Source organism: Pantherophis guttatus, chromosome 4 (assembly GCF_059756535.1).
Source record: "Pantherophis guttatus breed Tessera chromosome 4, ASM5975653v1, whole genome shotgun sequence".
Taxonomy (NCBI): Eukaryota; Metazoa; Chordata; class Lepidosauria; order Squamata; family Colubridae; genus Pantherophis; species Pantherophis guttatus.
Genome location: NC_142066.1, coordinates 154,011,468 through 154,036,307, shown reverse-complemented (window position 1 = coordinate 154,036,307; position 24,840 = coordinate 154,011,468). Strand labels below are relative to the sequence as shown.

Sequence of the window (24,840 nt, the reverse complement as noted above, 5' to 3'; positions counted from 1 at the left end):
CCAGCCGACATAACTTGGCTGATGGCACCCGGAGGAGACCCTCTCTGTGGGAGCGGACTGGTCGGTGGGAGGCTATTGGTGGCAGAAGTCGGTCCCGAAGGTACCCGGGTCCTATGCCATGGAGCGCTTTAAAGGTGGTAACCAACACCTTGAATCGCACCCGGAAGACCACTGGGAGCCAGTGCAGCTCGCGCAGGAGGGGTGTCACGTGGGCGCAACGGGTTGCACCCATAACCACCCGCGCGGCCGCATTCTGGACCAGTTGGAGCCTCCGAGTGCTCTTCAAGGGGAACCCCATGTAGCCCCAGACAACATTTACCCCCAAATAAATGTTGTCTGACATAGAGGGTGCTGTCTTGAGACTTAAAAGTGAAGGGGATTACAGGTAGACTTTGGCATGACAACAATTGAGCCCAAAATTAATTAAGCAAGCAAGACAGTTGCTGAGTTTTGTCCCATTTTACAACTTTTGTTGTTGTTGTTAAGTGAATCACTGCAGTCGTTAAATTAGTAACACTAATTGCTAAGCGAATCTGGCTTCCCCATTGACTTTGCTTGTCAGAAGGTCACAAAAGGGGATTTCACGACCCTGGGATGTTGCAACCGTCATAAATATGGGTCAGTTGCCTGAATTTTGGTCACGTGGCCATGGGGATTTTGCAACGGTTGTTAAAATGTGAAAAACAGTCATGTCACTTTTTCAAGTGACGTAACTTTGAACGGTCACTAATCAGATAGTTATAAGTCAAGGACTACCTATAAAATAGAATTTAAATCAAAGTGAATTTGGAGGTACAAGGCAGGTGAAGGTTACTGCAAAATCCCCATTTCCTCCCGATCAACTGGGACTCGGGAGGCAGAGAATAGATGGGGGTGGGGCCAGTCAGAATTTTTACTACCGGTTCTTCAAACTACTCAAAATTTCCGCTACCGGTTCTCCAGAACTGGTCAGAACCTGCTGAAACCCACCTCTGCTTCCAGTCCTATGATTCTAAGTGCTACCTAATTCTTTTACCTGATTCTACTAAGCACCTAAGGTCAATCCAAGGCTAAATGTGGTATGTGATAATATTTCCAGAGGAAACCACCCAAATGTTTTAATATATTGCAATAAAAATAATTTTTAATTTTAATATTAATTTTATATGCCCCCTTTTATTTTCACTAATAAAGCGAATTCCATGCAAAAAACAGGAATAAGTCCAACACCAGGCTGCCTCTTGAAGCATTGTATGTTAAAATAGGCATTAATACATTTCTGTTAACATTTGAAATTATGTGCCAGAACAAGCTTGAGCTTGGCTACTTCCTGGTTTTCTTCTTTTTTTTTTTTGACTGGAATCAATTTATTTTTTTTAAGTGGCAGGTTTTCAGCATATCTGCTCGAATGCCTAGTGCAGTGATGGTGAACCTATGCCACGTGTGCTGGAAATGGCACACAGAGCCATCTCTCCGGGCACACCAGCCATTGTCTGTTGCTCCTTTGGGTTCTGGCATGCACATGCACACTGGTCAGCTGATTTTCGTGTGCGCAGAAGCACCAGAAACTGGAAGACCAGGTGACTGGCATGCATGCACATTCACACACTGGAAACCGGAAGCTCAGCTTTCTAGGACGCACAAGCGTGCCGGGGAACTGCTCTTCTGGTTTCAGGTGCTCCCACATGTGCGCACTGGGAAGCTGCTCTTCCAATTTTTGGTGTTCCCTCACGTGTGTGCATTCACTCCCGTTTCGGCATTCGGTTCCGAAAAAGTTTGCTAACACTAGCCTAGTGCGTATGCGCTGCATGCAACTCTACCATCCTGCGGTGGGCCCTGGGAAGAGATACAAGAGGGGAAGAAAAGGCGATCAGCCATTCCCACCACACATGAAAACCCCATCACATCCTGGATGGTCGGGAGGAAGATGGGGGAGGAAGGGGCTGCAGATACGGGAAGGGGGAGGGGTCAAAGCTTGTGCTTCCATTGGGGTCAGAGGTTAAAAGTAGTTGCTGCCATCCTCTGCCCAGACCATCTTTGGACGCTGCTTCTGGTGTTCCCTCCGGTCCTCGCGGGATTTGCGATGGTGGTGCTGCTGGCGTTGGCGACAATGGTGCCGCCGGGTTCTGTGGGACCATCTGGGTTTTGTGCAGAGGACTTTGGGGTTCTCCCACAGGCCGTTGACGTGACATTTGATGGTGGGCATATGTCTGGTTTTCTTCTGTTCTTAGTGCTTTCAAGAACAAAGGTTGCAGAAAGAGTAAGTTAAAGGCAAATACTTCACTAGAAAACTGTAGACTAGAGAGTGGCGACATATATACAGGGATGTCGTCATACAAGTTTAGCCATGGCTGGAAAAAAGCATAGATGGCTGCTAATCCAGTGGGTTTTTATCTTCAACCTTCTGATGTTGCATTTCCTGTTCAAAAATTACTAGCTCGACTCTGCCATCTTGTGGCCGGAAAAATTGGTACATTAATGAGAATTTAGTGATCTCATCAAGACTCTTTCTCCAACAAACCATTCCCCACCCTCTAACACAGAGGTCTCCAGACTTGGCAACTTTTAAGACTTGTGAACTTCAACTCCCAGAATTCCTCCCTGCTGGCTGAGGAATCCTGGGAGCTGAAGTCCACAAGTCTTAAAAGTTGACGGGTTTGAGCACCCTTGGTCTAATATAACCAGCGGTCGGTTTCACATATTCTTACCACCTGTTCACGTGCGTGCACGCTCGCTTCACGGACGTGTCTTCTGCGCATGTGCTTTGCTTGCGGGTGTGCCTTCCACGCATGTGCCTGGCCTCGAAAATGTAGCTAAATAGGATGGTATTATGCCGGGGCGTGGGCTGGCCCACCAGCAGTCGCAGCTACCGGTTTGCTTGAACCGGCTGAATACCACCTCTGAATATAACATAGGGGTATAGTTTTCTGGATTTTCCCCTCCGATATAAACAGGTTTGTTTCATTGCAACATTCCTTCTCTGGTGGATGCAAATTCTGGAGGATCCCTTTACAGGATGAAATCATATTTGAATGAAAAATTCCATGCAAATTAGGAATATACTGTGTTTTTTGTTTTTGATGTTTTTATTCACAATCCTTTTAGAAAGCTGACCTTTCTTTAGAATGTTATTTAGCCCATCCTGAATTAATCTAAGCACTCATTCAAAGGGTGCTCCAACTTAGCTTTTGCTAAGACACTGCTTTGCTTAAATAAGGAGCATTTTGGGCAAAATTGCCTTATGGTTTTAAGCAATAACTGTTAAAATTGTGGTTATGTCTAAAAAATCAGTAGCCTGATTTTTTTGTTTTGTTTCGTTGGTCTATTTCTGGGTGTTCAGGAAACATGTGGAATAGCCTAAGCACTTTCTGGATGTGGGCAGATTTTATCTCCCAGAATTCTTCAGTTAACATGCCTTTGCAGAGAATTCTGGGAGTTGAAGTTCACACATCGGGAAGTGGCCCAGTTTGGACAAACTTTGATTTAAACAGTGGGAAACTGTTTTGTCCTTTTAAAAAGGAAAGTGATTTTTTCAAAACTGCAGAACATTCCTCTCAATGCCTCCATACATAACTGTCCAGATTCCCTTTTTTTAAAAAACGTATTTTAATTTTTCACAGTAAAAAGCCTCAATACCCCACCCCCATTAAACCTGGTTATTAATTTCTTTGCTTCCCTCCCTAAATCCTCCCATGGTTAAATCTGTTTTTTTCAAGAACTATGGCATTGTTCAACGCAGAGAAGTGTGTAAACAGTTCCTTTATTAGATTAACAAACAGTTCACCCATTGCTTGTGATCTTTTCATAGTTCCCAGAAATAAAATAGAAAAAAAAATAGTCAGCTTTTATTTATTTTGCATAGGTAGCTGATAGGATTTCAAGCCATTTTTCAATCCCAACTTGCCTTCCCAAAGTAACTTTTGCAGCACATGTAAATCAGAGGCAAAAACATTCGATTTACAATAGGACTGTGCGGTTTGGTGTTTTATTATTATTTTAAAAAACAGATCTATAGAGCAATTTTTTTCATTTTGGAAAATATATATAGACTACAGCTTTTTTTTTTTTTACACTGATATTTCCAAGGTCTTTTGAGATTGGAATTTCCACATTTTCATCATCAATGATGCCAGGAATAGAGACTGCACACACCACAAATTAAACAACTCTAGAGGTGGAGCGATTTGTCAATTAAAAACTTTCCTTGCTGTTTTTTTTTTTTTAAGTTACAGTACAAAAAGTTGAGCAAGAAGGAACAACTGTGCACCTTATTTTCTTGACTGTTTCCCTCCCATCCCTTTCCAGTTTTGGTAAAATATATTGCTGGACACAGCCAGTATTTGTCGGTTTAACTATTGTGGATATTTATTTATTGGTATCCAGGGCATTCTGCTTTCCAATTTGAGATTAAAATTAGAAGGTTAAGTGAATTAGACTAAGTACAATGAAATACATAATGGATGTAACAACTCTGCAGAGCTGTCAGTGTTTAGAAGACGTGTGCCAGGCCTCTCATTCTGCCCTGTGTAAGTTACTCACTGAGTAACTTTATCAAGCAAGAGGAAAGACTGAGTGGATAAAATTCTCCCATGATACCCAATGACTCCGTGGTGTTTATGAGTGCAAAGAAAACTGAAGGGAAGGGAAAGGAAGGGAAGAAAAGGGGGAAAGGGAAGGGTGTGAGAGAGGAAAAGGGAGGGAGGAATAAAGGAGGGAAGAGGAAGGGAGGAGTGGGAAAGGAAAGGAAGAGTGTGAGAAGAAGGAAAATGGAGGGAGAGAGGAATAAAAGAGGGAAGGGGAAGGGAGGAGTGGAAAAGGAAAGGACGGGTGTGAGAGGAAGGAAGGAAGGAAGGAAGGAAGGAAGGAAGGAAGGAAGGAAGGAAGGAAGGAAGGGAATTTCATATTCTAGGAACCCTTCAAGTGCTGGTGCTGCATCATGCCCATTTCTAAATTCCCCCCCCCCCAAAAAAATCTCCCAACATACAACTGACAACAGAACTTCTCAAGAGGAAAGCAGAAGTTAAAGTTCAGGGTTCTGGATCAGGGATAAGGGATTAAAGATGGCCGCAACCGTAGGACTGAAGCCCTGCCCCTTTTTACTTGCATTATCAACTTTTTTTGACTCCGCCCCTACCTGCCTTGTGTAAAAGAGTTTGAAAGTAACTGATTGGACAGGTTAATGGATCACTGAAGTGGACAAAAGCTGGTTTTATTCCTCTTATGTGTAACTGATCACAGATCAGTCTCAAAACCAGGACAATAGTTCTGAGGAATTTCTAAGCACCTTGAATATGGCTGTAAGTTGCTTCATAAACAATTCCCCAAAATTGTATTGTCTCAGAAAATCCAGCGCAAACAGAAGTAGTGCCTACATTTTAAAACAGGTTTTCTTTGGCCTTCCATGAATAACATCCTGTATTCTCAGGACTATATGAATATGAGGAGCTTCAGAATGAAATTGTGCCCAAGTAAGGAAAAGGCACCAGATTGTTATAACTATGATTTTCCAAAAACTGATCAATTTCCACATCCCACAATTTATTAGAATTGGGACCCCCACTGGAAGTTCTGTTGTCTGTTGGATGTGGGATTCCCATCATGTTACAAGACATTTTTCATAATCAACATTCATTCACAGACATTTAAGGCAACTGGATAGAGAGGAAAAAAAAACCCACTGATTTTATAAAAAAGCGAAGTCAAACAAAACGGCCTGTGTTATGCACAAACTGATCGCATAAAACTGTCAAAGACACACATTATTAGTAAGGGCAAGATATGATGGAAACTGGTTGTTGGGAAGTTCAAAATATTCAAGATGAGCCAGAAAAAACACTGCAATTTTTCTTCAACTTAATACCAACCATTGCCATCGTATTTGCCCCTGTTACAACCTGAATTCTTTTTCCCTGCAGACTGTATCTGAGGCTCAGAAAGCCAGAAATACAGTAGAAAAAAAATACTGCTTAGAGAACACGCTTTGGCAGTATAAATGCTCCACTATTTTGAACTCAAATACCCAAATTAAAGATCTCACTAAAATTAAGCTCAAATAAAACTTCAAACAAACAAAAGAAAGAAGGAAAGAAAGAAAAAAGCAAAGGAAATCACCAACACTCCAGATGTTATTATTCTGAAAATATCAGATTCTTAGCAGACACGACGTACAATTAAAAGAAGAACCTTCAGTAAATCAAATGAAGATATATGCAGAGGCAATCCTTTGGGGTTCATATAGGACTGTCTTGCTTATACAATACTGGTAGAGCTCTCCAAACACTGATTAAAAATCCCTTCGATGATGTCAAATATCTGGTTTTTGGCTTTTTCGTTTTACTGTGCCTCCGATCACCTGTTTTCTGCCTATGGATGTTGGCCTGAATGCTCACTCCAAAAAGAGGGGCCCATCTATTTCTTAGCTGATTCTTTTTTGTTTGTTTGTTTTTTGTAACCTTTGTAACAAATTCAACTAAAACTAGGCAAAGGCAAGGAGCAAGAACCTGTAATTTCAGCATCTGAGAGGTGTTTTTTTTACTGGGATAAGCACCAAATGTTTTAAAGACAGTTCTTGTCCACTATGGCTAATTTGAGCATTTCAAAGGGCTTCGGTTGGTGTAAAAAAGAATAAAAATGAATTTACAAGGAAGATGGAAATATACGACTGAAATGCACCCTCTTATAGAGGTCCAAAAGAGAGAGAGAGAGAGAGAAACAAACAAACACAGAGAAGACCAACATTCTTGATATTTACACAATGTTTCCCTCCAAGGATGAAAAAAAAAATGCATACATCTAAACAATAGAGAATGATTTGATGACCTTGACCAAAAAAAAAAAATAAAAAATAAAAAAAAGAATACCCAGAATGGTGCAATTGTGCTTTCTCTCAGACCAATTTACTTAACAGGGTTGTGGTTTTTAGAAAAAGATCAACCCTTGTTCTATACTAAGAAATAAAATAAAAATACTAAAAAAATTTCACTCCAACAACCCAATTTTCCCTAAACGCTGTTAATTCTAAGGATCGCCACACAACAACTGTAGATCAGTTTAGAAAGAAAAAGAAGAATCAAATGTTCCATCATAGAAATAAAGTACAGAACTAACATCCCTATTTTTCTTTTTTTTTTTAACAAAAATGGAAGAAGCATGAAAGGAAGAAAAATTCCATTGTGGAAACACCGGTGACAACCCCGAATTAAATATATATATATATTAATTGATTAAGACGTGACTGCGTTGGCCAGAAACTAAGGATGTAAAGGGCTTTTGAAATTCCAGTAGCAGAGGCACAGCGGCAAAGAACAGTATAACAGCCAAAGTTCAGTTCCATTTGGTGAGCCTTCGTTAGCAGCAATTAAGAGGAAAAACAAAAATACAGGGCACAATAAAAATAAAAATATAAAGGGAAATGTCTCCCACCAGGGCCATGGAAAGGAAGGAGGGTTATGGGAAGAAACTTCGCTTTCCCTGGGACTTTAGAGCATCGTTTGCAATACCTCACTATAAATATTTCACGCTGAACAAATACACTCATTGTCTTCTATGCTTTCTCTCTATTTTATCCCTGACCTCAGAAACACCTGGCAGTTGTGCGTTAGCAAACACAATCAAAGACTCTTCTTGAAGGGAATGTGGACTTGCAAGGGAGGGCACTTCCCATTCCATTTTGCTATATTCCATTTAAAAAAAAAATGCAGATATGCCCTAATCTAAGTGCAAAACATCATCCAAATTAGTAAGGGAGCTGCATCTCCAACTTAGATATTACCCCATTTACTTCTACCTATTGGTATGGGGCTTCAAATGCGGTACAAAATATAGCCATTGATATTTTAAGGAAAGTAACAACCTTCCCCAAATTTCTTCTTTGATTCCGTAGTTTTAAGTTGCTCTATAAAAAAAAAAAAAAGTCTCCCAACTCTTTGTCTCTTTTTCTTCTTCAAGCATTTAAACAATACAAGACTGAAAGATTCTGGAAATACCTCTTGTACAAAAGTGATTTTTTTTTTTTGTTGTAAATCTTAAAACAACATTCAAAAAGGCACTTCATCCTGGAAGAAATTAAGTTCAGAGTCAGGTCAACTGCTCTAATGAAGCAGGGCAGGGTGGGAAAAAACACTCTGCATAGCAGGATGAGCTGGGAGCGGGGGGGGGGGGAATGAGGGGGAATGACTTGACTGAAGTTAACACCAAGCGTTCATATTTTTTTCTTTCTTTTTTTTTTTTTGGCATGTTTCAAGGGGAAAAAAAAAAAGCAGAATTTGTAAAACGCGCCTGTTTTACGAAATGCTTTAAGCGTCCCATTCAAAATAGCTTCTTTTTCATGATTTTTGTTTTGCGAAGTAATCCGTTCACCTCACGGAGCACTAGTCAATCTCATGATTTAGAAGCCCTGGGTCGCGATTGTCTTTTATGGCAGAGGGAAGGTCAGAAGCATTTTGAAGGTTTATCCAGAGCAGTCTCTGAGAGATGCTTCGGGTGATGCAACAGGACAGGTGTTCAGGGGACTAACTACCTGTTACACAGTTTATGGAGCATGGTGTAGACTTCCTCTTCTCTGCTTAACCCTTCGAAGAAAGGAATAAGGTCTAACAATTCTGTGTCTGTCATGTCGTCAAACCAGGATTGAACAGGCACCTGAAATTAAAAAAACAACAACACCCCAACATCTTAGTATTATTCATAAAGTAATAATTCTGCAGTTGTAGGTTACTTGAATCTTTAAGAAATCTTTAAGAAACGCCCTAGGACCGTGATGGCGAATCTGTGGCTCTGTGTGCCAAGCTGTCGCCCAGCTCAGCTTCACTGTGCACGTGTGCGCACCTCCTGCCAGCCAGCTGATTTTTGGGTCTCTGGCATGGGGGCGGGATGCATGCAGGAGACATGCACGCATGTGCAGGGGGTCGCATACACATGCGTGGGGACGGGGAGAGCGCAGGGGGAGCGGCAGCCCCCCCGTACCAAAATGGGCTGCAGGGGAAGGGGTGCGGCACGCCCCCGTGGCCCATTTTTGGTCCCAGAAGGCTTCAGGGAGGCCTGCTAGACCCAAAACAGGCCACGGGAGGTCGCACGCGTATGTGCAGATGGTGGTGGAGCATGGGGGAGTTGCACGCGCATGCGCGGGGGGAGAGTGGGGGGCCTTGCATTATGGGTGTGGGCACATGTGTGCATGACTCCCCCCCACACTCCCCGCTTTTGGCACCTGACAGCAAAAAGGTTAGCCATTACTGCCCTAGGAAAAGACTGATTGACTTATACAAGCCCAACTGAACATGGTATGGGGAGCCCTGGACTTACGACCATTTGTTTAGTGACCATGCGAAGTTACAATGGCACTGAAAAAAGCGACATGATCGTTTTTCACACTTAAGACTGTTGCAGCATCCTCATGGTCAGGTGATCAAAATTTGGATACTTGGGGGAGGAGGAGCTTGGCGTCGCGATGAAACGGATGGGAGATTCTGGTGCTCCAGGATTGCCGCCAAAAGCCCCACTGCTGGACAGTCCTTTTTGGACCCCCCAGTCTAGTTTTGACTGTGGTAGTGGAGGGCACATCCTGACGATCCCAGGGACACCGCAAAGTCCCTGGTTGATCCAGGAGAAGCCCTTTTTCTCGCAGCGGGGTGGCAGCCATTGCGGCTGCTGAAGTTGGGACAGCTCCGGAAGAGAAAGAAGGACAGTGAGCCAATGTGGTGAGAGAGCTTTAATTTAAATCAATACAAAGAACAACCTGATGAGAAGTGACAAGAGAATTGGAGACTAAAAGAAATTAAGTGGCGAATTTAACTGGGAATTGTTTTTTTTTTTTTTTACCCAAATCATTTAATTTGATGGACTTTAAAGTTTAGTTTTTTTATTGAAAGAGAATGATAAATTAAAAGGCTAATATTGGTAATCCTTTGTGCCTTTTCTTTTTAAAATAATTTTTTTGAGATTGAAGCCTTTCCTCTTTTTTCTGATGATTGTTTAAACCTTATATTTTAATATTTTTCTGACAAAGAAGCTTTGGATTATAAATTGTAGGAAAGACAGGGGAGTGTGTAGTGCTGCCATCTGCTGGAAAAGAAACTTTGTTGCTTATGTTTATATAAGTAACAAATTGAGAGATATATTGTTGCCATAATTTAAGGACTTTGAACTTCTTGGTTGATAAAGAGTGTTGTGAGAACATCTGAACAAGCTGGAACTATCTGTATTATTTACCCAGGTGTTCCTCGTGGATTCATTTGAAGTAGGAGTCTAGAAATATTACCGAAGAAATTGGAACTTCTTTTGGCAGTTTTTTTCTTTTGGCTTGGCTAAGTGATAACTCTCCACATGCTTTCCGTGCATAAATATGTTTGATGGATTTTCCTTTTTTTTTGTTATTTCTATATAACTGAGTTGGATTAAGGCATTTAAGAGCCTGAAGATTGACTGTCGATTTTTGATTTCGATTTTTTCTTTATTTTAGCTTTGGTTGACTTTTCTTTTCTTTTCATCCCTTTTTTCTTTTTTACTTTTTGCTCGTTAATGGATTAGGGTTTTGAAGAAACTGAAGAGTTGTTTTATCTTTTTTTCCTCTTTCTTCTTATTTTTTCTTATTTGTCACTTTTTTGGCTTGGTTTTGGTCTTTGCTGACCACCAGATAGAATAAGCAGAAGTCGCGACAGTGGGATCTTCTTCAACTATGCCCTCCTCATCACCATCTGGAGGTCAACGAACAATTCAGGCGATGCTTCAGCAAGAGAAAGAGAAAGAGAAAGATATGTCGATACAATTGATTCTTCAAACAGTCCAAAGGATGGAACAACAACTACTCAAGACAGATGAAAAAGTGGTCAACATTCAACAAACAATGCTGAAATATGAAGAAAGACCGCAAAAGCTAGAGAAAAAGGACGAGCAAAAGAAGGAAAAAATCAAAGATATAGATAATAGACTGGGAGAAATTGAACGAGATAGGAGTGAACTAATTGGATGGGAAATAGACAAATCAGAATTTTATCTTAGATTTCAAAATGTGGAAGAAGAAAAGGGAGAGAATCTGGCAGATATCATGACAGAAATGCTGGCTGAAGCATTAGAAATCACTAAGGAGAAGATGATGGATGGCATGGATGAGATATATCGAGTGTATACTAGATATGCAATGCGTAATAAACTGCCACGAGAAGTACATATAAGATTTACCAAGAAATCAATTAAAGCACAAATTCTCCAGGTGGTTAGAGAAAAACTGAAATATAAGGAGAAAGAAGTGGTGGTTTTGAAACAAATACCAAGAAAAGTGAGATAGATGAGAAGAGAATATCAATTTCTGACTAAAATATTACTTCAAAAAGGTGTAAATTACAGATGGTTGGTACCAGAAGGGTTAATTTTAATGTGGCAACTTCAAAGATATAGACTGGATACAATTGACAAAGCGCAAGCTTTCTATGAAAAATTTCTTAAAGAGAAGGAAGTCGAAATGGAAGCGGAAACTCAAACAACAGTAGTGCCAGTAGAATTTAGAGAAGAGGAGTTGGCAATGATTGAAGCAGCAGAAGGTGCAGTAGGAGGGATTGTGGAATACAAGGAACAACGTGAAGTAAGTTCAACTAGAACAATAAAACCTACATATAAAGTATGAATATGGAAGAAAGAAAATTAATTTCAATAAATATAAATGGACTTAACTCAGTTGTTAAAAGAAAGGTCTTTCACGGACTTTCGGTGGCTCCGCAGGCGCCAGCGGTCGCTCCTTTGGGAGCACTAGCCCCATGATTTCGTTAAGCCGCTAGAACAGCGAAAATCAGCTGTCTAGCAGCTTGGAAACTTTCCCCTCGGGAAAAGAGGGGAAAGAGAGCAGCTGGGTGCGGGTAGAGCTCCCCAAGAGCTCCAGGAAAAATCCTGGAGCTCGAAGGCTGAGAGCTCCCCAGGAACCTGGTAGAGCTCTGAATCCGGGACATGTCTGCTTTATGCAGAACAAGACGCCGCGACCATCCCTGCAAGCAACTTCTTAACAACATTTGGATTAAAAGCAGGCAGAGCAAAGACAGGAGACATTATAACTGCAAGTACCAAACTTTAACTCCAGCTGAATATTGTTTCTTTCTGGGTCTGATGAGAATGGGAAAAAGTTGAAAGAAAATGGCACCGGCTTGTTAAGGGCGTGGAAAGCGAAAGTTAAAGAAGAAAGTGCTTGTTAACTCGTTAAAGCTGTCAGCGCCGTTTAAATCTAATGGACATTGTTTTAAAGAATTGTTTTAAAGAATTAAGACTCTGGGACTAAAAGAATAAAGTATTGACTTACTAATAAACCATATTATTGGTTAAAAATCAAGATTAAAATATTTACTGACTTACTGGGTTGGTTGTTGAAAATTTGGGAATGGCTTCAAAGCAGACAAAAACAGGCATTCCAAAAAGTACTGGAAGTTCTCCTGCTCAAATCCCTAAATTGCAGTCTTTGTTGGCCCCAGTGGAAGGCCATACAAGCACAAGCACAAATGCAAACACAAGTATTGACACTGGAGGCTCTCCAAGGTGCCTTAAAGGTACAAGCCTCTGAATTGCAAGAAAAAATCACATCTGCATTTAAAGATGTCTCTGAGGAAATGGCAGCAATTAAGGACCTAATCCAAACCCATAATCAAGAAATAAGAGAAGACATTGTGGAAGCATTTCAGGGTTTGGTGGGTCCATTGTACATCGTTGGAGGAAAAGGTTGAAGAAATTAATCAATCTAATGTGAATTTGGAGGTTAAAGTGGATGAAGCTCAAATCAAGATCGACAAGACAGAGGCAGAACTTACAATGACACAATACAGGGCGATGGAATTTGCTTTGAGGGTAAGAGGTTTGAAAGAAAATAATCAGGAAAATTTGAAAGAGATTTTTGCAGAAACTCTTGCACAGTTAACTGGAGAGTCCAAAGCAGAGTGTGACTGGCAAATTGATAAAATTTATCATGTTAACTCATGGATTGCCAGGCAAAGACAACTACCAAGAGATATTGTGATCTACTTTGTTACCAGGAAGATAAGAAATGGAATCTTACAGGCTTCTTACAAAAACAAACTACAAGTGGCAGGACAGGAGGTTGCAGTATTCAAGGAAATTCCCCCTAAAATGTTGAGAGCTAAAAAAGACTATGCATTTTTAGTGGATGAATTGAGAAATCGTCAGATACAGTATAGATGGGAGGTTCCAGCCGGATTAGTGGTGAATTATTCAGGAGAACGATATCGTCTCAATACAATTTGGAAGGCAAGAGATTTTTATGTCAATGTATACAATGGATACCCACCATCTCCAGGAGCCAGAAAAAGAAAAGAAGCAGGAGACGCTAGAAAGGAAGGTTTGCAAGCACAAGCCCAGGGAGGGGCTTGGAGTACCCAAGAAGAATTAGTGCAACTTTCGGGGGCTGTGCAAGCCTTGGAGCTATTTGAAAAAACAGAAGAAGCCCAAGAACAAAGACAAACACGAGCGGCAACTAAACGAAAGGAACAAGAATTAAAGATGCAACAAACCCAGATAACAACCCAAGGACGTACAAACATAAATACAGAAGCCATGGGAGGGGCAAGACCGAAGAAGAAATTCCAGAAGGATTTCCAGTCGGTGCTCAAAAGGCTTCAGGGGGCCAAAGATGGCAACTAGATTTTTAACTTGGAATGTCAATGGCTTAAACTCACCGCAAAAAAGGAAGAAAATATTTCACTATTTGAAACAATTTAAAAATGATGTAATTTGTTTGCAAGAAACACATATTAAGGCAAATGACCAAAATATTTGATAAATGCGGGACTGGGAACACATTTTGTGGCATCTGCTCCAGAGAAGAAAAATGGTATAGTTATATATCTAAAGAAAGACTTAATGGCTAAATTAATTGAAGCAGACCTGCAAGGTAGATACATTGCAATTGAATTATTAATCGAAGGAAAGAAAGTACTTTTAGTGGGAGTATATGCACCCAATCAACAACAAGACAAATTTTATGTTGCTACATACAAAATTGATAAACTGGGACTATAAATCTTGTATAAAGTTGGGTGACTGGAACAGAGTATTGGACACTAGAATGGACAAGAAGAGACTTTTGCAAAATATTCAAATGCGAGCAAGATTGCCTAAATCCTTTTTTGACATGATGGAGGATATGGAGCTGAGAGACATTTGGCGTGAACAGAACTTTAAAGAACAAGACTTTACATTTTTTTCAGATAGGCACCAATCTTTTTCTAGAATTGATTTTATATTAATTACAAATGATTTCCTTTCTAGGGTGAAGAAGATGAAGATATGTCCAAGAACTCTAATAGATCATAATCTGGTGTGGATGGAATTGGAACATGGAGAAGTGTCTAGGAGATCTTGGCGATTAAATGAAAATTTATTTAGATACGAGGGAAATGTGATAGAATGTAAAAAATTAATGAAAGAATTCTTTGTTTTAAATATGCATAAGGAAACATCCATGGAAATGGTTTGGGATGCAAGCAAAGCATATATGAGAGGTGTCTTAATAAATTTGAATAATGCATATAGACGTAGACAGGGGAAAAAATGGAGGGAATTAGAAGAGGAAATAAAGAAGAAAGAGCAGGTGCTAATAAATAACCCAGATGATAAGAAAACAAAAGAAGCAATTACCTTACTGCGAGGGCAGTTTAATATGTTGATATCAGATCAGGTTACAACTAATTTGCAATTTGCTAAACATAATACCTTTTGTAATGCAAATAAGCCAGGTAGATGGTTAGCATATATGTTGAGGAAAAAACAAAAGTCTCGTACTATAGAGAAAATAGACTATAAAGATAAAGAGGTATCCCAACAGAATATGATTAAAAAGGCTTTTTTAGAGTTTTATACGAGATTGTACGCTGATGATAAAATACAAGGTATAGATATAGATAGATACCTGGAGAAGAATACTCTTACAGTTACAGATGAGCAAAGGGAAAGATTGAATCAACCGATATCCGAGGAGGAAATTCTACTGGCAATTAAGCAGTTAAAAGTTGGTAAGGCCCCTGGTACAGACGGATTGACAGTGGCTTATTCCAAAAATTTACAATTGGAAATGGTAGAACCCCTTAGGGAATTATTCACTAGAATACAATTGGGAGGAGGGGTACCACTATCTTGGAGAACAGCCTTTATTTCTCTGATTCTGAAGGAAGATCAAGACCATACCCAGCCAAAAAATTATAGGCCTATATCATTACTTAATACAGACCATAAGATTTTTTCTAAAATATTAGCAAATAGGTTAATGTCAGTTATGCAACAAATGATCCATAACAACCAATCTGGTTTTATACATGGGAGACAAATGAAAAATAATGTAAGGCAAATTGTTAATATATTGGAGTATTTGGAAAGGAACAATCAAGTCCCTGCGGTGCTTATATTTTTGGATGCAGAAAAAGCGTTTGATCGATTGAACTGGCAATTTTTATTGAAAATGGTACAGAAGTTGCAGTTTGGAGAATGTTTTATAAAATCTATTAAGGCAATATATCAGGAACAGACAGCGCAAATAATAATTAATGGTAGTTTAACAGAAACTTTTAAAATAGAAAAAGGAACAAGACAGGGTTGTCCCCTGTCCCCATTACTGTTTATTTTAATGTTGGAATTATTGTTGAACAAAATACGTGACTCTGATAAGATACGGGGAATTAAGATTAGGCATCATGACTACAGATTACGAGCATTTGCAGACGACTTGGTTGTAACCTTAACTCATCCAGTGAAATCAGATACAGGTTTAATGGAGATAATTAATCACTATGGTCAAGTATCTGGGTTTAAAATAAATATTGGGAAAACAAAGATGATAACTAAAAATATGACAATAAATCAAAAAGAAGAATTAGAAAGAGTAACAGGATGTGAGATAGTTAAAAAGGTTAATATTTAGGAGTTTATATTACACCTTCAAATGGGAAATTATATAAGTATAATTATGAATTGTTATGGCTTAAAATACAGAGAGAGATGGAAAATGGAAATGTAATTGGAAAAAATTACAACTGTCTTTGTTGGGTAGAATAGCAGTAGTAAAAATGAATGTTTTGCCTAAGTTTTTATTCCTTTTTCAAATGATACCAATACTTAAAAAGGATGCGAACTTGGAAGAATGGCAGAAGGGCATTAATAATTTTGTTTGGGCAGGGAAGAAACCAAGGATTAAATTAAAAATAATGCAAGACATACGTGAAAGAGGAGGTTTGAAAATGCCCAACTTAAAATTATACTATGAAGCAGCTGTTTTATCAGCAATTAGTGATTGGATTAATTTAACAAATGAAAGAATATTGAATATAGAAGGATATGATTTGGTTTACGGCTGGCATGCTTACTTAGTGTATGACAAGAAGGTTGATAGGACTTTTAAAAGTCATATATTAAGGAATGCTTTATTGCGTGTCTGGAAGAAATATAAATATAAATTAAATGACAAGATACCTATACGGACAGTACCCAGACACGCGATAGAGAATATAAGTATAGAACAAAGACAGGATGTAATTACATATAAAGAAATTCTTAATACAGAAAGAGGTATATTAAAGTTAAAGCCCTTGAGGGTATTAAAGGAAGAAAGGGTAATCCAAACTTGGTTTCAGTATGTACAATTACAAGCTAGATGGAGAAAAGATCAGAATATTGGTATCATACAAAGTGAAGAAAATTTGGTAAAACAAATTAGAGACCAGAGTCAAATGCATATAAAAAGGTTGTATAATATATTGATAGAAACAGACTCGGAAACAGAGATAGTTAAGGATTGTATGATAAATTGGGCACAAAACTTTGAACAATGATGGAAACATGGGAAAAGATATGAGTAAGAAATGTAAAATTTACACAAGCGCAAAACTTGAGAGAAAACTTTTACAAAATGTTTTATAGATGGCATTTAGATCCCAAAAAGTAAGCTTGTATGTATCCGAATTTACAAACTAAATGTTGGAGATGTGATTGTGATGACGCTACTTATTTTCATGTATGGTGGACTTGTAAAAAGGTTAAAGCATTCTGGATAAAAAATTGGTGGATTATTCAAAATATTCTTAAAAAGAGGATAAAGTTTACTCCACAGTTATTTTTGTTGGGTATAATCACGGATTGTACGGTTATAGAGACTAATTTGATCCTGAATTTAATAACTGCAGCAAGATTGTTGGTGGCGCAGTATTGGAAGAAGGACGATTTGCCTACTATTCAAGAATGGATATTAAAAGTAGCAAACTTAGCAGAGATGGCAAAGATCTCAGCGTATTTGAAGGACTATTCAAATGAGAAATATATGATAGAATGGAGAAGATGGATAGATTATATTCAAAGTAAATATCGGACTAAAAAATTTCAAATAGTTTATGAATAGAGAGATGTTATTATGTATTCAAATTTAGTTTGGTAAATGGGGAGTTAAAATATTAGAGGGATGTAAGAGGTTATAATTAATTAAACTATGTTAGATTATGATTGTTGAATGTTATACCCTGTATTTTGCTCTGGGAAGTAGGGAGGGGGGTGGGTGGGAGGGGGAGGGTTGGGGAGGGTGGAGGGAAGGGGGGGATAAATACGTAAACTTTTTAAAACTTTTCAATAAAAAAAAGGTTTTTCACAAATTAGAGAAATTAAAATTTGATATAATTTGTCTACAAGAAGTACACATTAAAAAGCAATATGAACAATTATTGATACAACCAAAACTTGGGAGAACCTTTTTATCACTGCCACAATGTAAAAAGAGAGGAGTGGTTTTATATATTAGAAATGCAATACCAGCTGAGCAAATATATGCAGATGCAGAAGGTAGAATTCTGATGGTGGAGATAATTGGTAATAATATGAAAATTCTTTTGGTAGCAATATATGCTCCAAACAACAATCAAAGTGACTGTTATAGAAAACTGCATATGAAAATAATTGAAATGGAATATGCCAATATATGTATGATGGGTGATTTTAATGGAATGGATGAAAACCTGGACTATAAAACACACAAAATAGTAAGACATAGTAGAAAGATATTACCGAATTCCTTTTTTAAGATGACAGAGGAAATAAATGTAAAAGATGCATGGAGAAATAGAAATGGAAAAAATAGACAATATACTTTCTATTCTGACAGGCATTCATCTTGGTCTAGGTTAGACATGATATGGACAACAATGGAATTGATTTTGAATATAGAACAAGCAGAAATAGAAACAAACATATGGGCAGACCACAATCCTGTGATAGCTACTTAGAAAGGATGAAAAAGAAAATCTAGATGGACTCTAAATAATACAATATTAAAAGAGAAAGACTTTGTACAGAAAATGGAGAGAGAGTTGGCTTTTTTTTTTCAAGGAGAATAAGAAAGAAGACACATTGGCACAAAATCTTTGGGACACAATGAAGGCCTATGCGAGAGGCTTAATAATGGATTATACAAGTAAAAGAAATTCGAAGAAAAGACACCTAAAATATTGACAGATGACTGTAAAAGATTTGAAAAGGAACTCCAGAAATGTCCACATAAGAAAGATGTAAAAGTGAAAATGGATATAATAAAGCATAAAATGGACTTACTGGAGAAAGAATTAGCCCAAAAAATTAGAAGCACTAAACAGAACTATTTTGAAAATGCGAATAAACCAGGAAGATGCCTAGCATATAAGTTGAAAAAAGAAAGAGAATCAAGAAAAATAACACAATTAATTGATGATCAAGGGCAAAGTAAATTTGGAAATAAAGAGATGGGAAAAATAATGCAGGAATATTATAGGCAACTTTATAAGAGAGAGAAGATAGAGGAGGAAAATGTGACAAGATACTTACAAAAAGCAAAATTACCTTGGATTCCCAAAGACATTGAGGAGATGTTAGAGGGGAATATAACGATGATGGAGTTAACAGAAGCAATTAAGAAACAAAAGAATGGAAAGGCACCAGGGCCAGATGGTCTACCTGCAAAATATTATAGGATACTACAAGAATCTTTAAGTCTCCCATTACTTGAAGTTATGAATGAAGTGATGATGAAGAAGAAAGTACCCAAGTCATGGACTGAGGTGTATATCACATTGATCCACAAAGAAGATACAGACCCACAACAAATCAAAAACTATAGGCCTATATCCCTACTAAATTCAGACTATAAAATTTTTGCTTCAATATTGGCAGAAAGACTTAAGAGATACTTAAATAATTTTATACACACAGATCAAAATGGATTTCTTCCAAAAAGACAGATTAGAGACAATATTAGAATAATTCTGGATACTTTAGAATACTATGAAGCGCATCCTGAAAAGCAGATGGTTTTGATATTCTTAGATGCACAAAAAGCTTTTGACAATGTAAATTGGCGATTTATGACGCTCCAAATGGAAGAGATGGGCTTTGGTAGGAAAATTATTCAAGCAATAGAAGTTATATATTATAAGCAAACGGCAAAAGTAATGATAAATGGAGAATTTACTGATTCTATTGAGATAGAAAAAGGTACTAGACAAGGATGCCCACTGTCCCCACTGTTGTTTATATTGACATTAGAAGTTTTAAATAGAAATATTAGAGCAGAAAACGACATAAAAGGCATCAAAATTCGAAAAGAAGAATATAAATTGCAAGCATTTGCAGATGGTGTGATTTTTATTATTGAAGAACCACTAATATCAATAAATAAACTGATAGAGAATATTGGAGAGTTTGGGAATGTAGCCGGTTTGAAAATTAATAAAGACAAAACAAAGATTTTGACTAAAAATATGTTGATAAAGCAAGAAGAACTGATGGAGATATCAAAGATGCAGGTCACAAACAAGGTAAAATATTTGGGGATATATTTGACTGCAAGATGTAGTACACTTAAAGAAAATAATTACAATAAGCTTAAGCAACAGATAGGGACAAACTTGGCGAAATGGGGAAATTTGCAGCTTTCTTTGATTGGTAGGATCTCAACTATTAAGATGAATATTTTGCCTAGAATTTTGTATCTATTCCAGACAATTCCAATTAGATTGGGTAAAGAATTTTTTGAAGATTTGAATAAAATGATGTTGAAATATATTTGGCAGGGAAAGAAGGTGAGGATAAAATTAAAGTTGTTACAAGATGCTAAAATGAGGGGAGGTTTTGGTTTACCTAATTGGGAACTTTATTATCAAGCAACAAGCCTGATGTGGATTAAAGAATGGATAACTTTGAGAAATACTAGATTATTGAATTTAGGAGGAGATGATTTGTTGATGGGATGGCATGCTTCTTTATGGTATAAAGGAATAAAAATACAAGGGTATTTTAGAAGACATCAGATACGGGAAGCTTTATTATTGAATTGGGAGAAGATTAAAAAACATTATTTGAAGATTCCAGTCTGGGTATCTACAATTGAAGCATTTTCATATTCCGTAGTATTTAAAAACGAACAAATTGTCAGATATAGTGAATTAATGGATGAAAAGGGTGAACTTAAATTAAAGCAAGAACTAGAAGAACAGGGTTGTAAAATGGATTCGTTTTCATATTTGCAAATACGTTCTAGATATGAAGAAGATCTTAAACAAGAAGGTTTCTACAATGTTTTGACTAATTTAGATAAAATTTTAATGGGTTCTAATGACTATGTAATTAAAAAATTATATGGTTAGAGGTAAAATTGGAAGAACAAGTTAAAGAATCAATGATAGCATGGGGAAAAATTTTGGTCATGGTATTGATTTAGAGAAATGGCAAAAATTGTGGTCGCAAAATTATAAAATGACAACATCTAGAGCATATAAGGAGAATTTGTATAAGATGTTTTACAGGTGGCACCTACTCCCGACGAGGATAGCCAGAATGTTCAAGAATAAATCGGAGAAATGTTGGAAGTGTCATCAGACTCCAGGATCATATTACCATATGTGGTGGACATGTGTAGAAGCTAAGAGATATTGGACTAAGATACACACGTGGTTGGAAAAAATGATAAAGAGACATATTGACTTTAAACCAGAGAAATTACAGGGATCTTACCAGAGACATACAATAGAGAATTGCAATATTTAATTGTGAATGTTTTAACAGCGGCTAGAATTGTATTTGCTAAAAATTGGAAAGGAGAGAAGATACCTACTGATGATGAAGTTATTAAGAAAATTATGGACTGTGCTGAAATGGGTAAATTGACATTTGAAATTGGAGAACAGGAAGATAAACAATATTATCTGATATGGGATTTGTTTTATCAGTGGATAGATAATAAAACATGGAGATGAAATATGAAATATGAAGTTGATGTAAAGATAAAATATGTGAAGTTCTTTTTTATGAGTAATAAGTTTTTATATATTGGTACTTTGAAGATGGGATTAAGCACAAAAGAATGCTAACCGATCGACACACTGTCTGTAATTGTTTGGAATGATGATGGTTTTATGTTTTGTTGGTTTTAAAATAAAAAAAAATTCAAAAAAAAATTGGATACTTGGGCATCTTACTCATATTTATGACCAATGCAGTGTCCTAGGGTCATCTGATCACCTTTTGTGATCTTCTGACAAGCAAAGTCAATGGGGAAGTCATTCATTTAACAATCCTGCTACTAGCTTAACAACTGCAGTGATTCACTTAACACCTGTCCTGTTTAACAGTGGAAAACATGGGCTGAATTGTGGTTGTATGTTGAGGAAAGTCTCTCTCTCACACACAGAAGCTCCAGTCATGATGTTCCAGACAAAGCTAAGGAGCCACTTGCATTATTCGAATTTTGTATTTTATTCATCTACTCCTTTCCCATTTTTATTAATTTTAGAAATAATTCAAGGTGACAAACGTATCCAGAACACCCTCCTGCTCTGAATTTCCTCACAACAACTCTGTGAGGTGGGTTGGGATGAGAGAAAGGGACTGGCCCAAAGTCATCCAGCCGGCTTTCATGCCTAAAGTGGGACTAGAACTCACCATCTCCTGATGATTGACCCAAAGTCACCCAGCTGATTTTCACACCTAAGGCAGGACTAGAACTTACCATCTCCTGGTGATTGGCCCAAAGTCACCCAGCTGATTTCACGCCTAAGGCAGGACTAGAACTCCCCATCTCCTGGTGATTGGCCCAAAGTCACCCAGCTGATTTTCATGCCTAAGGCGGGACTAGAACTTACCATCTCCTGTTGATTGAGGCTTTTGTGCATGAGGCGGGACTAGAACTCATTGTCTTCTGGTGATTGGCCAAAAGTTACCCAGCTGGCTTTCATGCCTAAGGTGGGACTAGAACTCATCGTCTTCTGCTTTGTAAACTGCTGTCTTAAACATAGACGAAACTGGCTCTCACGATGGAGTGTGCGTGTTTGCTCATTGCATAGGTTATTTTGGAAGAGGTCAGCCAAAGAGCGTGTTCTCGCTGAGTTTGGTTGTTTGCTTGCAGAGGTTTCATTACCCAATTAGGTAACAGCATCAACTATCTTATTCCTGTCCCTTTCTAGACAGATGCTTCTTTCAGGGTGGGCATCTACCCAGCATCACTGGATTTTCTTCCTTTGGTTAACAGATGTTTTGTTATGCTTTTTAGGGGTCACGTATATAATTTGGCATTTGAAGTTTTATTTTATTAAATTTTGAAACCACACCTATCTATATCACAGAAGGACTCTGGGCAGTGCAGAAATAAAATATTAAAAGATACAAAATTTAAAAAGGAGAGGATAAATTAAAAATAAATGTGTTTATTTTTAAGGGGGCTTTCAGGGTGCTAACCAGCTCTAGAGCTGTGTGCTCTCAAGACCCAAGCAAGGTCAAAGAGCCATGTTTTTACAGCTTCCCAGAATGTCAGGAGAGTGGAGGCCCACCTCACTTCTGGGGAGAGAATGTTCAACAGGGTGGGGGCAACAGCATAGAAGGCTCTCTTCTTTAATTCATGAATTTAATTCATGGTTTCTTTGGTAAATGACCAAAGGGTTATAATCCTCTAATGGCAGATTCCCAAATTTCTTACTAAACTAACACTCTGGCATCTATTCCCTCTTTGTAAAAAAAAAAAAAAAAAAAGTCAACAAATATCTCTCTAGACAAAACAAAAAGCAAAAATACTTCCATATATTGCAAATTGTTTAAAAAGACTCTTGAGAGTCCCTTGGATTACAAGGAGATCCAACCAGTCAATCCTAAAGGAAATAAATCTTGACTGCTCTTTAGAAAGACAGATCTTGAAACTGAAGCTCAAATACTTTGGCCACTAAAGTAGTCCATGATGTTTGGAAAAATAGAAGGCAAAAGGAGAAGGGAACAGTAGAGGATGAGATGGTTAGATAGTGTCATCAACACAATGAACACAAATTTGGGTAAACTCCAGGAGACAGAATAGAATAACAGAGTTGGAAGGGACATTACAGGTCATCTAATATAACCCACTGCTCAGACAGGAAATCCTATACCATTTCAGAGAAATGGCTGTCCAATCTCTTCTTAAAAATCTCTAGTGTTGGAGCATTTACTATTTCTGGAGGCAAGTTGTTCCACTGGTTAATTGTTCCCACCATTTGGAAATGTCTCCTTAGTCCTAGGTTGCTTCTCTCCTTGATTAATTTCCACCTGTTGCTTCTTGTCCTGCCTTTAGGTGCTTTGGAGAATAGCTTGGCTCCCTCTTCTTTGTGGCAGCCCCTCAGATATTGGAAGACTGCTATCATGTCACCCCTAGTCCGTCTTTTCATCCAACTAGACATACCCAGTTCCTGCAACCATTCTTTTATGTTTTTACCTCCAGCCCCCTGATCATCTTTGTTGCTCTTCTCCGCACTTTTTCTAGAGTCTCAACATCTTTTTTACATCGTGGTGACCAAAACTGGATGTTGTATTCCAAGTGTGGTCTTACCAAGGCCTTATAGAGTGGTATCAACACTTCATGTGTTAGTGGGAAGACAGTGAAGGACAAGGGGGACCTGGCATGCTGTGCTCCATGGAGTCAGACACAACTTAATGACTGAACCACCACAAAATTGAGATCAAAATTACTTACAGCATTTTCAGGATGGAAGATGTAAGATGCAGGAGAATTGTCTACGATGACGACTTTGCTCAATTCTCGTCCAAGCCGGCTAAGATCTTTCACATAATTTCCTCTGTGGAAAACACAGGATTCCCGGAAGAGTCGAGCCGTAAACACACCCCAACGGTCCAACAAATCTGCCACTGGATCCGCGTACTTTTGAATATTTTTTTTTTTTTAATAAAAGAAAAGGGGTTACGGTTAAGAAATGAGAGAACGTTTCTGTCCCCGTGAAAACTAAATGAATACTTTTATATACAAATATTAAATAAGCCCCAATGAAGAAGTAAAGATAAAACCATGATGACAGTGTGGCTAACTGCTTTCCTTGGATGTGACGTAAAGCTTCCAGAAGTCAAAAATGATGGCAGGCTTTGGGTTAAAGAGTTCTGTTTAGTCTGGTGGAAATGGTTCAAGCTTAGGGTAAGAGGTCTTCCTAGGAACTAAGCACTAAGAGAAGCCCCAGAAAATTGAGGATTAAACACACAAAAATACAAGTCGTCCTCAACTTGCGACCAAAATTCAGCCCAAAATTTCTGTTGTTAAATGAGACATTTGTTAAGTGAGTTTTGCCCCATTTTAGAATCTTTCTTGCCACATTTGTTAAGTGAATCCCTGCAGTTGTTAACTTAGTAACACGTTTGTTAAGTGAATCTGGCTTCCCCCTTGACTTTGCTTGTCAGAAGGTTGCAAAAGGGGATCACATGGCCCCAGGACACTGTGAACGTCATAAATATGAACCAGTTGCCAAGGGTCTGAATTTTGATCACATCATTATGGGGATGCTGCAAAGGTTGTTTTTTTTTTTCACCCTTTGAAAATGTTTGCTTCTTTTCCAACTGCAGAGGCTT

General features: G+C 38.1%; 1 protein-coding gene across 4 annotated transcripts in view; it reads right to left on the bottom strand.

Annotated features, from left to right (window-relative positions):
- Nucleotides 1-3,723: 3,723 nt before the first annotated feature.
- The window catches only part of CTDSPL (CTD small phosphatase like), an 83,215-nt gene continuing 62,098 nt past the window's right edge, over nt 3,724-24,840 (bottom strand). For 2 of the 4 annotated variants that reach the window (XM_034401655.3, XM_034401656.3), the window contains 2 exons: nt 23,960-24,145; nt 3,724-8,619 (listed from right to left, as the gene is read on the bottom strand). In XM_034401655.3, coding sequence (XP_034257546.1) covers nt 8,494-8,619; nt 23,960-24,145 — 312 coding nt within the window. In that variant the 3' untranslated portion in view covers nt 3,724-8,493. Of the gene's footprint in view, nt 8,620-9,778; nt 10,700-22,109; nt 22,483-23,959; nt 24,146-24,840 lie in introns of those variants that run through there. The other 2 variants (XR_004588390.3, XM_034401657.3) reach the window with 2 other exon arrangements.